Raw genomic sequence first — 16,432 nt, 5'->3', positions numbered from 1 at the left:
ACATGCAAGTTCAGGGACTTTTGCATTGTCTTTTTACCATCTCTTCTGTTTCGCCTCTCGTCCTGTGCCGTAGTCCTAAATCTCTCATAATTAAGAGTCGTCTGTCGCCTCATTTGCGCTGCCGATAGGTTTGAATGTCCCATTCAGGATCAAGGTGTAAAGGCCCGTACACACGCACAGATTGTTGGCCGTAAATTGTTGGCCAACGTCCGATCTGCCGATTGTAGGCTTGTTAGTATGATGCTTCCGACAACCAACTGCGAATTTTCGGCCGAAAAAAATCTGGTGTGCATGCTATAAAATTTTTGTTGGCCAACAAAGAACGGCCGATTGTTCCTCAGTCAGTACAGATTTCGGCAGACAAAAATCAGATGAGCAAGACTGGGCATGCTCAGAGAAGGAAAAACACACTGAAAGTCAATCAGAACATGACATCACTTCTGAAGTTGGTTTTTGTTGGCCAACAGAAGTCCAGTGCAAGTCTAGAGCACATTTCAACCAACAAACAACACTGGACAAAAGTTGGCCGATCAGTTGGCCAACAATCTGTGCGTGTGTACGGGGCTTAATACTACTATGGCCACACAACCTCCTGAGATGTGTGTGTATATGTGTGTGTGTATATATATATATATATATATATATATATATATATATATATATATATATATATATATATATATATATATATATATATATAATGTGTGTGTGTGTATATACCTTGGCTTGCAAGCATAATTAGTTCCAGAAACATGCTAGTAATCCAAAGCACTCTTATATCAAAGCAAATTCCCCCATAAGAAATAATAGAAACTCCGATGAGTTCTTCCACAACCATTTATTCATAAGTCCTTCAGTTTATAGTCCATATAATGTGATCGGTTCTGTTACCATAAAATGTCCATCCACAAATGGCAGCCTCCAGCAGGAACTACAGTGTATAAAATAGAAGAGAGGCACCTTAAGGCCCCTTTCACACATACGGTCCGTTTGTCCGTTTTTCATCCATCTGTTGACAGATGAAAAACGGACATCAATGCATCTCTATGTAAAAAAGGGATGACAACGGATGATCATCCGTTTTCATCCGCTTCCGTCAATGTCCGTTTTTTGGAACAGATGAATGCCCTATTTTTCATCCGTCAAAATAACGGATCGGATGAAAAACGGATGAGTGGATGCAAAAAAAAGGATGAAAAAACGGATGAAAAACTGATACATTTTGACGTGACTGAACTGATAACCTGAACGGACCATATGTGTGAAAGGGACCTTAAGTGTAGCAATATGGTTACATTTAATGAAGGTTCAACATTTCGCAACTCACATGCTTGATGATTAAAACAGGCACATCTAAGAATGCAGTCATCTGGGGTAAATGTGTCCACATAGACCATCCTCCGCACTGCCGGCTCTCACTACCGTCAGTCTGCAGTCCTGACCGGGAAGACTACCCTGCAGTAGAGCAATTTGAAAGCGAGGCTTGAATCGCTCATGGAGCGCAGTGTGGAAGGGATTAAATATAAAATAAAAATATATTTTTTAATATATTTAAAATATAATATATTTAAAAACTATTTATCATAAAACATTTTTTTCAAACAAATGTTGATATGTTATCATTTTTTTAGACATTGTGCATGTGACTCTCAGAACTTTTCCCTGGAAAAATATATAAAACCTCCCCTTGTTTATCCATTGTTCTTACTCTTTGTTCTCTACTAAATAGGGGACGTGCATGGTACAGCATGGGATAATTTTTTTAATCTCCAATGTCTCTCCCGTATTAATAGATTTAAACTGTGTGATTCTTCTGTTGTTTTTTTGCATGTCCTACATGCCATGCATCGTCCACATTTCTAAAAACCAATCTAATCTAAAAATTAGTTGTGCCGAAAACGGGTCAAAGATGCCGAAAATTAATGGCCGCAGAAGGAGGGCGCAGCGCAGGTGAAGCGGGAGGGTGAGCGGCCACTAATAGCTGTAATGAAGTGAGCCCTTCACTTCCCTGTCAGGCGGGTATCTCCACTTTGTTCCTCTGCCGGGCACTTTAGTTTGAGACACACTGGTTGCTAGGATGGGCAGCCGACTGCCGTCTAGCAACCAGTGACGTCCCGAGGAGAGAACACAGAATGCAGAGTGGAGGAGGGAGGATCCTCCTCCGCGCCTACTCCAGAATGTCTCTACCCACCTCCTCCGTTCATGTGCCCTGTGCTGCTGCGGAAGGTAATGTGGCTGACTGCTGATTGTTGGTTTCTTTTTTTTTCTCTCTCTCTCTCTATCTCTATCTCTCTCTCTATCTCTATCTCTATCTCTCTCTATCTCTCTCTATCTCCCAGGACAGCAGTTCCCCAGGTAGTAAGGACAAGTTAAGGATAATGGCCTTGAAGCCTTTCAGCAGGGTCAGCCCCCTTGTTTTCCAATCTGACAAGTTCCTTTAAAAAAAAGCAGTCTACATTTACCTAATAATACCTAGACATTTAAGCAGGGGTCAGCCACCTTTTTCACATTAAAGTTGAAGTCCGTTTAAAACCTAACCATTCAATTCAAGTCTAATATTTAATAAAATTATAGAAAAAAATATTTTAAAATAATTTGGGGGAAAAAAGTAATTTTCGGCCAAGGACATCCTGAATTTTCGGTTTCTGTTTCGGCCCAGAATTTTAATTTCGGTGCATCCCTACTAAAAGTGTAACGGTTCTTGTCCTGTGTATTGGCTTCCTAATGGGGGCGGACGCGCGCACCCCCCAAGAGCGTTCCCGTACAGATACGGCGGTTCACGCAGCTGAGCCAGCCTGCCACAGTATATCTGTGGTGGGTGGTTAGCAAGTGGTTAATAAACACGCACTCACCTGTCCCACGATCCAGCAATGTGGCCGCCCAAAGCCTCCCTCTCGTCTCTCCCCGGGGCCAGTATCACAAGTGTGGGCACCCGGCTGTGACCGCTTGCGGCTGTGTTTCGATGGGGCTGCGAGGGATGGGGAGAGGAGGACTTCCTTTCGAGCCACTTAGGCAGCCCGAGCGAAAGTGGGAGCAGGTACCTGTCAAAACTAGGTCCCCCCCCTCAAAAAAGAAAATTGCATGCCAAATGTGGCATGTAAGGGGGGGGGGGGGAGTGCCTAAAGCAGAAGTTCTACTTTTGGGTGGAACTCCGCTTTAACTTGAAATGTGGCCATAACCTATTTCATACTTACCCAACACTTGCTCCAAGATTGAGCTGATTGTGCAGGAACTTTTATCTAAAAGATCTTCTGATTGGCTGGCTCTGACTTTATTATGGTTTCTGCTTAATGGAAGTGCTCATATAACCCTACCCCAACTGTAGCAATAGCCAAAACCTTTAGATAGACAGAGCCAAGAGTGGCTGTTAAAGTGGAGGCAAATGAGACCTCTTCATGTTTGAGTACATTTTTGATTGTGTGGCCTGGGTAATGATTGCATTGAGAAAATTCTGCAGCAAAACATTTCCCCTGGAAGTGATTTTTGTCCAAATATATTCTCTGCCTTTGGGAAAAAAAAAAGAGAATTGCGACATATTTAAAAACGCCTTACCGGCACGTGTATGAATTTATCACAATTGCATCATTTATCATACTACCATGAGACAGATTTCTAAAGAGTACGCATCTCTTTATGAATTCCAAGGTTCATCTGGAGTCTGTGTGGAGCCAGGCGGGCCGCACTCGGAATAATAATGTGTTAGGTAATTACATCCAATACTGGAGAACACCGGGGGAGTTGGTGAAGAGGGAATACTTGCACTAAAAGCACAATTGCCCTTTAATCTCTTTTTATTGTTAATATCTAGTAGAAATACTCTGCAATACCAATTTCCAATGATACTTTGTGGTTAGTAGCATGTCTTGTTTTCCTATTGTCACTGAAAATTGAGCTGGTCTCAAAATAGCTTTATATCGATTACTATAAGGAACACTGACAGTACTCCTAATACAATTATGCCACATGCTTCCAGAGAGAAGTAAGAATGAATTGCTGAATGTTCTAGTAAAATCAGTAGACCCATGTGTATGCGGAACAATTGGTATGTGTGAGTTTTGCATATTTATATTTGTCAATTATGTAGCCAACATTTTCTGCTGTAGTTTAGGAGGACATTGAACCATTCACTTATGTCTATGCCCTTGAGAGGACTTATAGTCTACTGATTTGCTCAATGTAAATCCGCTATAAAGCCTTATTGATTGGAATGTGTTCAAAGGAAGCATTTCTAACATATTGCGTCCCCAAGTGTGGCCCGTGACTTCACCAAAGGGCTGCACATAACAATTTGTGAGTTTTGATTGTAAGAGACAGCAGACACAAAACATGATATTTTTAAAGACTATGAACATGATATAAGAGATTGTCAGAGACTGTGGACATTATGCAGGAGATGGTCAGAGACTGTAGACATAAAGCAGTGGATGGTCGGAGACTGTGGACATGATGCAGCAGATGGTCTGCGACTGTGGACATGATGCAGTAGATGGTCTGAGACTGTGGACATAATGCAGTAGATGGTCTGAGACTGTGGACATGATGCAGTAGATGGTCTGAGACTGTGGACATGATGCAGTAGATGGTCAGAGACTGTGGACATGATGCAGTAGAGGGTCAGAGACTGTGGACATGATGCAGTAGATGGTCAGAGACTGTGTACACGATGCAGTAGATGGTCAGAGACTGTGTACACGATGCAGTAGATGGTCAGAGACTGTGGACACGATGCAGTAGATGGTCAGAGACTGTGGACACGATGCAGTAGATGGTCAGAGACTGTGAACACGATGCAGTAGATGGTCAGAGACTGTGAACACGATGCAGTAGATGGTCAGAGACTGTGGACACGATGCAGTAGATGGTCAGAGACTGTGGACACGATGCAGTAGATGGTCAGAGACTGTGGACACGATGCAGTAGATGGTCAGAGACTGTGGACACGATGCAGTAGATGGTCAGAGACTGTGTACACGATGCAGTAGATGGTCAGAGACTGTGTACGATGCAGTAGATGGTCAGAGACTGTGTACACGATGCAGTAGATGGTCAGAGACTGTGGACACGATGCAGTAGATGGTCAGAGACTGTGGACACGATGCAGTAGATGGTCAGAGACTGTGAACACGATGCAGTAGATGGTCAGAGACTGTGAACACGATGCAGTAGATGGTCAGAGACTGTGAACACGATGCAGTAGATGGTCAGAGACTGTGAACACGATGCAGTAGATGGTCAGAGACTGTGGACACGATGCAGTAGATGGTCAGAGACTGTGGACACGATGCAGTAGATGGTCAGAGACTGTGTACACGATGCAGTAGATGGTCAGAGACTGTGTACGATGCAGTAGATGGTCAGAGACTGTGTACAATGCAGTAGATGGTCAGAGACTGTGTACGATGCAGTAGATGGTCAGAGACTGTGGACACGATGCAGTAGATGGTCAGAGACTGTGTACGATGCAGTAGATGGTCAGAGACTGTGGACACGATGCAGTAGATGGTCAGAGACTGTGTACAATGCAGTAGATGGTCACAGACTGTGGACACGATGCAGTAGATGGTCAGAGACTGTGGACACGATGCAGTAGATGGTCAGAGACTGTGTACACGATGCAGTAGATGGTCAAACACTGTGTACACGATGCAGTAGATGGTCAGAGACTGTGTACACGATGCAAGAGATGGTCAGAGACTGTGTACACGATGCAGTAGATGGTCAGAGACTGTGTACACGATGCAGTAGATGGTCAGAGACTGTGTACACGATGCAAGAGATGGTCAGAGACTGTGTACACGATGCAAGAGATGGTCAGAGACTGTGTACACGATGCAAGAGATGGTCAGAGACCGTGGACATGATGCAAGAGATGGTCAGAGACCGTGGACATGATGCAAGAGATGGTCAGAGACCGTGGACATGATGCAAGAGATGGTCAGAGACTGTGGACATGATGCAAGAGATGTTCAGAGACTGCAGACAAGATCTGAGATGTTCGGAGACTGTGAATGTGAAAAAAAAAAAGAGATTACCACAGACTGCAGACAAGATGTCAGAGACTGCAGACGTGCTGCAGGAGACTGTTGGAGGCTTGCTAAAGGAGTTGATATGAGACTGGAGTGGTGCTTTATGAGACATGTATATTACACAGGATTAGTGTCTGCAGAGGCCTGCACAAAAATGCCCAAAAGTCTGCAGATTGGGTAACTGGATAACTAAACATTTTTCACATGGTGTGGCATTTCGTTTTTTTGTCTTCCTGCCATGAATTGGCACGTTTCATTTACTGGTGGACTCCAAGGATCAGTTAAAGCGGAGCTATACCCAAAAGGTGAAGCTTTACGTGTTCACACACCCTACCCCCCACTGCCACATTTGGCACTTTGTGGGGGAGGGGGGAGAGAGTACCTGGTTTTGACAGGTACCTGCTCCCACTTCCTGTTAAGTTCGCCACACAGTGATCTTCGTCCTTTCCAACCCCCCCCCCCCTCCGCCTTCTGGGACACACCAAGGTCCTAGAAGATGGCAGGACCATTCAGAAAAAGCAGCGCGACTCAAACATGCCCAGTAGGAAACGGGCTGTGAAGCCACAAGGCTTCACTTCCCGTTTCCCTTACTACAGATGCCACGCCTTCACCCAAAGTCGTTTGACAAATTGGCTAGGGTGCCAACATCCCAGGATCTCTGGACAGGTAAGTATCTTTATATTAAGAGTCAACAAATACAGTATTTATAGCTGCTGACTTTTTAGTCCCCCTTCTGCTGAAATTGGCCCTGTGTGTGCACACATGTATTGGTGTATAGCCTTTATCATGCTTCAGGCAGGTAAAAGGGCAAATGTTTCAATGTTTTGCTATAACTAAGGCTCCGTTCACATCTAGGCGTTTTGGGGCGTTTTTCTGCTCTAGGATCAGCTCTCAAAACGCCCAACAAGACAAATCCTATTCATTTCAATGGCCCCTGTTCACATCTGAGCGTTTTGACGCTGTATACAAAACGCCCAACGCTCAAAAAAGTTCATGAGCTTCTTTTTGGGCAGATTACAGGCGTTTTCCATTGATCTCTATTCAATCTAAAAACGCCTGCACAAAAATCGCGGTAAAAAACGCCGCTAAAATCGCGGTAAAAAACGCGCGAAAAACGCTACGCTCAGGTGTGAATGTAGCCTTACTGGTGTAATGAAATAATAAAGTATACATAAAGCTAAAACATTGCTTTCCATTTTGAATAAAAACTCTGTTTTTCCCCATCCATGCCTTTTTGGGGAGATTTCCCTTAACTTAACTGACTGTTGTGTAGACACAAAAGGAAGTGAGAGAAAATCTCTCAAGTGAGGGAAATCCCATGTTTGTTGTCACTGGAACAGGTGTCCCCATTGTAAAATTTCCCCTCCCCTGTTGGTGGCAACTCAAAATTTTGGTTTCTCCCTCACCAGGACAAATCATGAGTATCTCTCTAACAAAAATACAGACAGCATTAAAAACTTGGCTGGAGATCTAATCACTCTACAGTCTAACCAAAACTAAAATAAACATTTGGGCTTTAGCCCCTGAATGTGGACAGGTCCTTAAAGGGTTTTTCTATGTTAATGCATTCTTATGGAGCAGCCCCCCTCAATCCAGCGATGTCCACGACTGTCTCAGCTGTCCGGGACGCCCCTTTAGTGGCCAAGACACAACAGGGGCACCATTGGCTTCCGCTGCTGTCAATTGAGTTGCTGACACTGGCAGGTCTCAGCCTTGCAAAGGGGGCAGTGCATGCTATAAATTCTGCAGGGTGCCCAAACTTTTGCAGACGCCATTTTTTTGTTTTCTATTATTTTGAAAGTTTAAATGATGGAAATAAAATCTAACTTTTGTTGACATATTATAAGAATGTCTAATCTGTAATTTGATGCCTTTTGGAGATTTTTCCATCTTTCCTTGGCTTCTTTATGCACATTAATACTGGGGTGCCCAAACTTTCGATCCCCACTGTATTTTATTTTCTAATTTGTACTCCCCTCAACCTAAAAGACTTCAGTTTGTTTTTCAATTGAGTTGTACAGTTTATAGGTCACATAAAAGGTGGAAAAAGTTCATTTTTTTACATCACAGAAATCTGACCTTTTTACTAGGGGTGTGTAGACTTTTTGTATCCACTGTATATCCAAAATCACTGAACAGTATAAAAGTAATGTTCCTTTATCTGGCCCGGGACCTTGTGTCAGTGTAGTCTGTGAGCAGACAATGAAAAGCTTTATTTGTCTCGCTGAAGAGCAGAGAATCACACTAATCGCATTCGGGCAAGTCTTGACTTGCTTCTTCCTAATCTAAGAAATAGCAACATAGTGACAAACATCTGTGCATTCAAGCAGATAACCTATTAGCCTCTTTCAAAGGCCTTTAATGGTTTTTGAAGTTCTGCCAAGACTCATCTGGTAATAAACATACAGGCATTCAGCAATATAAAAGTTTTATGTATTTTATTATTGACATTATTCACTTATGGCATTTATGACTGTTTATGCCCCCGTGCACACTGCCAAAAAAAGGCACTTCAGCCCACGTTCATATCGGTGCGATTTCACAGGACAAATTGCAGCCTGTTGCCGGCAATGGCACTGTCCCAATCGGTGCGATGCCGACTTTGCGGCGCCACATTAATTTTCAGAAGTAGTTCCTGCACTACTTTTGGAGACGTCTGTGCATGAACCCACACCGATGTCTTTCAAGTTGCCCTCGAAGTGGGACTGAAATGTGGCTTTTTAATCCTGTGAGCTCAGATGAAGTTGCATGATTTCAAAGCCGCATTCAATGTGAATGAGGGTTAAGTCATTTTCAGTGTTTTTTTTTCTGAACACAGGTCTGTTTCAGGCATAAAAATGCCCCAAATCTGAGTTTGAAGAGGAGCTTACTGCCATCATGTACACATCTACACACCTACATGTGTAAATATATTCTAGTAGCTAGAAAAAATAAATATTTTAACCACTTTAGGAACAGTCCTTTTTATAGCACTTTTTGTTTACATGTAACAACAACCATTTTTTTGATACAGAATTACTTCAGAACCCCAGAAACATTGCTAATTTTTTAAAGCAGAGACCCTAGAGTAGGGAGCCAGACGTGGCTCTGTTGATGGCTGTATCTGGCTCGCAGACAAATCTTTACTAAAGAGGGAGGTGTGTCGGGACGTGATCCGCGCTTGACGTGTAGTCTCAGAGCTCCGCCGCATCTACCACTCAATCCAGTGCCATCTGCATAGCTGTGCCACGAGTCCAGACCTCAACCCAACAGAACCCCTTTGGAATGAATTAGGAGATGGGGAGCAAGGCCTTCTCCTCCACATCATTGCCTGACCTCACAAATGCGCTTCTGGAAGAATGGTCAAACATTCCCATTGACACACTCCTAAACCTTGTGTACAGCCTTCACAGAAGAGTTGAAGTTGTTAAAGCTGCAAAGGGTGGGCCAACTCAATATTGAACCCTACGGACTAAGACTGGGATGCCATTAAAGTTCATGTGCGTGTAAAGGCAGACGTACCAATATGTTTGGTAATATAGTGTATCATGACATGACATTTTTGGGGACATCTGTACCGGGGAGAACTGTCTGGAGAGATTTGCTCTCATTTCCTTTTGTATCTACAGGACGGGAAGGAATGAAAAATCTCCTAAACAGGACACAGAGGGCAGAAAAGAAAACACTCGTTCCCATCTAAAATGGGACAAACAATGAGTGAATAATATTGCTGCGCCAAGTCTTTCATTGGAGATAAATAAGTATGTTTGGTGTACAAAATGTTATCACAATAACTCTAAATCAGTCCATCAACTGTGATACTAAAGTGATCATTTCTGAGCCGTGATTATACAATCAATAATATTAATAGTCCCAATCCTCGGTGAAAATAGTGACTGAAGGAAAATCAAAAAATCTTCATCCACAAACGTGATCAAAAGTGCTGCATGCTTCACTTCAGGTGCTCCTAGTGACTAGTGACAGATTAGCAGCTCACCTTAGGAACAGACTCCTGAGAGTCAATACACACTCTGGGATAATCACTGCAGTCTGGTTTGCCTTTCCATCACCGCCTCCTGATAGTCCCTCCAGGTTAATATGGCATCGGTGTGGAAAAATAAAAGCAAGATCTAGTGCTCTCTGATTTTAAGGCTATTTATTAAATCATAAATGGTGAAATCGCACTTACATTTCAAAGCACTTCAGCAGTGCGGACTTATCATAGCATCAAACGCTGCCTGTGGTCTCCGGTAATCGACGTGATGATGTGCAGGCTCCTCCCCCGTACGCGTTGCGTCATAGACTTCGTCAGCGGGGTACCCAAGGCTCAGAAATGATCACTTTAGTATCACAGTTGATGGACTGATTTAGAGTTATTGTGATAACATTTTGTACACCAAACATACCGTACTTATTTATTTATCTCCAATGAAAGACTTGGCGCAGCAATATTATTTTCTTTAAGTTTTCACAGGTGTTTTTGTGTTTGGCACTGATTGTTTCCAGCCTTGTGCACAAGAACTTTGATTCTTTTTTTCTGTTTAATGTGGGCTTGCGCTGATTATTTTTGATTTAAACAATGAATGAAACCCTAAATAAATTATAATTGTGATGTTGGCAAATTGTGATGGATCATTGCTAGAAAGACATTTTATGTATTCTATACCCTAGAGAACATTGTTCTCAGTGTTAATGCATTCTTTCTTCTATTACAGGTGCTCTCACGGTTGGCCTGGTCAGGCAGTGTCAGACCATACATGGACGTGACAGGATCTGTATTCCTCCCCGACTCCCACCGGAGTGGGTTACAACGCTGTTTTTCATCATAATGGGAATCATATCATTGACTGTTACTTGTGGTTTGCTAGTGGCATCCCATTGGAGGAGAGAAGCTACAAAATATGCCCGATGGATTGCATTTACTGGCAGTAAGTGTCCCACAACAATTCCGGCTATGTATACTGAGGTCTTACAGAGAATTATTTGTCACATTCTATTAGAGCCTACGTTCTGAGGAGGAATTAAAGAGCAACTCCGATTGTTTTTCAACATTTGAGTGAAGCAGGACACAATTCCTGTCTGTTCTCCTTCAAGTCTTGCGGGTCAATCTTTTCCCAGTACAGCTGTGTTCAGTGGTGAAACTAATTTACTGTAGAAACCAAGATGCTTGTTGTCACAGCTCTCTAATATTCTATGTATATTTCTCTAGGGCATGCTCTCATTTTATTAGAAAAAAGAAAAGACTTTGAATGTAAAGAGCATTTCAGTTTTCCCTTTAACCATTTCAATACCAAGCTATTTTACCCCCTTCCTGCCCAGGCCAATTTTCAGCTTTCAGTGATGTAACACTTTGAATAACAATTGCACGGTCATGCAACACTGTACCCAAACTAACTTCTTATCATTTTGTTCACACAAATAGAGCTTTCTTTTGGCGATATTTTAATCACCACTGGGTTTTTTATTTTTTGCTAAATAAACAAAAAAATACAAAATATTTCTTTATAAATTTAGGCCAAGATGTATTCTGCTAGTTTTCTTTGGTGAAAGTCTCCTAAATCAGTGTATATTATTTGATATACATATGAAAGTTATACAGTTCACAAACTATGGTATATATCTGAAAGTTGATCAATTCTGATGTACTGATGGCCTATCTCATTTCTTGAGGCCCATAAATGTCAGGACAGTACAAACATCCCCCAAATGACCTCTTTCGCTTTGGTTCATTGACGGACACAGCTCCTGATCTTCTTAACCATTGGTTATACTGCCCCCTACAGGAGTAGGACACTAGGCAGAAAAAAAGTCTGGCTACGCCTATGGGCAGTCCCAGGGAGTATACTCCTCTCTCTGCTATAGGCAGGGATCCTTGCTAGAATCTCTTGTCCTGGCATTTTTTTCTTTTTAGATAATTTTTTTTTCCTCCTGTTTTTTTTTTTTTCCTTTGAGATCTACAATCAACTGCCTGACTTGGCGACAGGCTGGATAATCTAGGTTCAGTGGTCACCCCAATCTGTCCAGCAAGTGGGGATTTTCTTGCCTCTATGGACCTCAAGGATGCTTACCTTCACATTCCAATATATGCTGGTCACCGGTGCTTCCTCCGCTTTGCCGTTGGAATGGAGCATTATCATTTTTTTGGCGTTACCCTTTGGTCTCGCCTCTGCCCCTCGGGTCTTCACAAAAGTGTTAGCCCGTGCTAGCATTGTTATGCCAATGGGGGATCGCGGTACTGGACTACGTGGACGACTTTCTGCGAGCGGAGTCTCCTACTGCTCTGGTGGAAAACCTGGGAATCTGACGGAGTTTGGCTGGATTCTGAATTTTCAAAAGTCTGCTCTGGTTCCGTCCACAAAGCTGGACTATCTGGGTCTGATCTGGACTCGGCCTTAGCCAGAGTGCTCTTTCCTCTGGACAAATTCCTGAAACTGCAGGTTGCAATTCATCTGCTGCTGTCCAGCAGATGTTCATCCTTCTGGACTTGCATGGGGGTGCAGGCCCTGATGGTGTCTACCTTCGAGGCGGTTCCGTTTGCACAGTTCCATACAAGGTCCCTGCAAAGTGAGTTTCTGGCCAAATGGAACAAGAATCGTCAGTCTCTGGACAATCAGATCTGGCTGAGCCAGGGAACAAAAGAGTCCCTTATATGGCTTCGTTCTCCGGCGCTTTGGCTGGGCAAATCCTTCCTCCTCTTGTATTGGACAGTGGTCACCACGGATGCCAGCCTGTCTGGCTGGGGAGGCGTCCTCTGCAAAAATTCTGGTCAGGGGATCTGGACAATATTGGAAGAGTCCAGACTACCGATCAAGGTCTTTGAACTCTGAGCAATCAGACTGTGCCTGGAACATTGGACGGATCGTCTTCCGGGATGTCCAGTGCACATTCAGTGGAACAATGCCACGGCCGTGGCTTATGTCAATCACCAGGGGGGCACAGGAATTGTCCTGGCATCTCTGGAGGTAGCCAGCATTTTAAGGTGGGCAGAATGGTTTGTCCCAGCCCTCTTCGCCGTACAGATTCCCAGGGTGGAAAACTGGCAGACGGATTACCTCATTCAGCAGGCGTTGGACCAAGGGGAGTGACCCTTCATCCGGAGGTGTCTCATCAGTTATGGCTCCGGTAGGGCATCCCCGAGGTGGATCTGTTGGCGTCCCAGCTCAACAGAAAGGTGCAGAGGTTCGTGGCTCAGTCACGGGATCCTCTGGAGGACCCCACAGACGCGCTGGTGGCCCCCGTGGGGTCAGTATCATCTGATTTACGGCTTGGTGCTGATGGATAGAGATTTTTCTGAGTCCGTGATTCCAACGCTGTTAAATGCCAGGAAATCTACTTCTAGAAAAGATCTACCATCATAAGTGGAAGACGTACATTGTGTGGTGTGAGTCTCTTGGGGTTCATCCTCGCTCTTTTTTTGGTGGCTCGGATCTTGACCTTCCTTTAACAGGGGGTTGAGCAGAAACTGGCCTTGAGTACTATCAAGGGCCAGGTGTTGGCCTTGGCGGTCTTCTTTCAACCTCTGCGTTCAGGCATTATCCTGTCGTTCGCCTGACTTAGTGGTTCACAGAGATAAGGTGGTTCTTCGCCCATGTCAGTCGTTCCTTCAAAAGGTTGATTTTCATTTGAATGAAGACATTGCGTTGTCTTTCCTGTGTTCCAGGCCAAAACATCCTAAGGAAATTGCTTTGCATGCCTTGGATGTGGTCCGGGCAATTCAGGTGTACCTGGCAGCTACGAAGTCTTTTAGGAAATCAGACTCACTATTTGTGCTCACGGAAAGGGTTGTCCACTTCCTCTGTGACCATTTCCAGATGGATCAGTCAGACAGACGGTGATTCAGGCCTGGATGTGTTGGCATCTGCGGATGCTTCCTTTGGCTGCAAGGTTTTGCGGGCTGCTGTTTAGAGGATCTGGACCTCTTTAAGGGTGTATTGTTTTCTCTTACGTCCTCCGACAGTCGCCGCCGCCTCTAAGTCATCACTGTTGGGTATTGTCTTCCGCTCCGCAGGAGTAGCTAGGCATAAAGACTTAGTCAAAAGAACAAAGGCATTTGCATATACACACCCATGGGGGCTGTCCCATCTGGTCAATACCCCCCTGCAGTGACCACTCCCAACTCAGTTTTAATCTGCCTAGCGTCAGGAGTAGTTAGGCTTCCCTGTGCTGGGGCTACAGTCTCAGCCTATCTAATCTTTTATTTGATTTTCTTTGAAAATGTCAGTTTTTTTCTTACTTTACTAGCTGTTTATTTTGTCAGCTTTAGTTTTAGTCGACTCTTCGGAAGAAGATGGATTCATGCGGTGCTGGGATTCGGACCCCCAGCCCGCCATCGAGCATTCAGCTATGGTTCGCCCTGGCATTATGAACGACCCATCCCTGCTCGCAGCAGGGATGCAGCTGTGAGGTGGCTACCTCACTGGACGCATCTGCGATGCTGCAGTGCAATGTCCCTGGCTAACGGCATTCCCTGTCAGATGAGGACAGCGGCTTTCTGTTCTGAGAGGCTCCCCACGCCATCTGGTACAGGTAAGTACTTCTGTGTGGGGCCTCTGTCTGGGGTGGCAGTCTGTGTTGCTGTGTGTTCCCCATGTCTGTGCCTGTGTGACTCCCTGATGCGGTTCCAGCGGGGATCGCTTGTACATGCGCTGCGGTGCTATGTGTTTTTGGGGGTCCCCTTCCCTGTATCACTTCGGTGTTGGTGGGGGTGCAGAATGAGTGTGTGGCGACCGCAGCGGGTGAATCCGCGCGGTCTGCCATTTTAAGTATGGGCAGGCATGTTGGGCTTCTTTGTGGGCTATCTACATGCTGTTTTTGGCGCCATCCGCCGCCATTTTGCGGTAGCCGAACGATCGTTCCGACCGCATGTTCGGCGGCCATTTTGGCGTAGACTTCCATGCAATCCTATGGGGCAGCCATTTTCCCTGAGTCATGCAGCCTATACATTCAGCCTACTCTAGCAGCAAGGACATCGGTGGCAACACTCTGCGGGTCTCTGCAGGTTATTGCTCTCAATATTTTTTTCTGTATTGTCATTTCTAGCTCAGTTTTGTCTTCTCCTGTTTGGGGGTCTTTGTCACTGTAACTGTAGCGGGGGGCTGTGCCCTCTGCAGCGATCTTAAAGGGGCAGTACAACATTTTTTTGCACTGTTTGTCATTTGAGCAATGGATTCTCAGGACAGAAATTTCCCCCAACTCCGGTGGGGGTTCCCAGTTCTCCTGTGGCCCCTCCGAGACCTGATTTGGCCGCTGTAGTGGCGTCCTTGGTGTCAATCATGGAAATGCTGATGGCTGAACGTGCTGCTAAAAAAGAGGCTCAGATTGTCTCTCTCCTCTGATTCAGATGGTGATATGGCTGCTGCTGCTGCGAGCGTGCCCTTTTCAGGGTCTCGCTCATCCCTGCACCCGCTGGGGTCTTAGGGAGAGGCAGAGGTGGAGGAGGTTGATACCTCCTCCCCAGGGTCGCCTGAAGAGCGGGCGACCATGGATGAATTAATTGTTTTCTGTTAAGGAAACACTGCATTTGGAGGATGAGCCCAGTCCTCCGGGCGTTGTGTCCTCATTTGGGACGCACAGGACCCGCAAGTCGGGGCAGGTTTTTCCCTGCCCCGCTGAGTTTCATTACACGGTTAATTAAATATGGCGCATGTTAAAACGTCCATTCCTGGTGCCTAGTCGGTTCAGATTGCTTTATCCCTTTGCTCCGGCTACAGAATCACGATGGTGTGTGCCTCCACAGGTAGATCACACTGTGGCTGTGTTCAACAAGGCTACATTGGTTCCTTCTGAGGATACCCCGGTTTTCCGGGATCCCACGGACCGGCGGTTGGAGTCTCTAGCCCGCCATACCTATACTGTGGCGGGCTCATTGCTCAGACCCATTCTCGCGTCCGTTTTGGTGGCTCAGGCGGTGGCTGAATGGACTAAGGTGCTTAGGAGCAACCTCGTGTCTGATGATGTTCCGCCTACCCGGCTGGAAACGGTGGATCGAATTCACCAAGGAATCATGTATTTGTGTGATGCGGCCTTAAATGAGGCCCTTTTAGTGGCACGCCTCTCTAGTGTCTCTATGCTAAACCGGCGACTGATATGGCGGAAGAGCTGGTCGGCTGACCAGTCCTCGCGGGAAACAGTTGCTGATTTTCCCTATGCTGGCTCTCGCCTTTTTGGCGAGGCGTTGGATACCCTGGTAAAAGGCGTCACAGGGGGCAAGAGCACTTTGCTGCCCCAGAACCCGAAGAACAAGTCCTTCGGAGGCAAGGGGGGTTCTGCGCCTAGATCCACTCAGGGGTCCTTTCGTGCCTTTTGGAACCAATCCAAGGGCAAGCCCTTCAAGGCCCAGGGCAGTCAACAGACGCTCCAGGAGTTCGGATGGATCATCAACGTTCAGAAATCGACGTGGTCTCCATCGGTTCGTCTTCCCTATCTGG

The 16,432-nt window shown here is 45.2% G+C and overlaps 1 protein-coding gene across 1 annotated transcript in view; it reads left to right on the top strand.

Moving 5' to 3' along the window:
* Nucleotides 1-16,432, top strand: part of MOSMO (modulator of smoothened) — a 95,227-nt gene that overhangs the window by 71,890 nt on the left and 6,905 nt on the right. Inside the window, exon 2 of the mRNA XM_082261296.1 lies at nt 10,721-10,933. Coding sequence (XP_082117422.1) covers nt 10,721-10,933 — 213 coding nt within the window. The remainder of the gene's footprint in view (nt 1-10,720; nt 10,934-16,432) is intronic.

This window comes from Pelophylax lessonae (assembly GCF_965119305.1).
Source record: "Pelophylax lessonae genome assembly, chromosome: 6".
Taxonomy (NCBI): Eukaryota; Metazoa; Chordata; class Amphibia; order Anura; family Ranidae; genus Pelophylax; species Pelophylax lessonae.
This window is presented reverse-complemented; position numbering and strand designations above follow the sequence as displayed.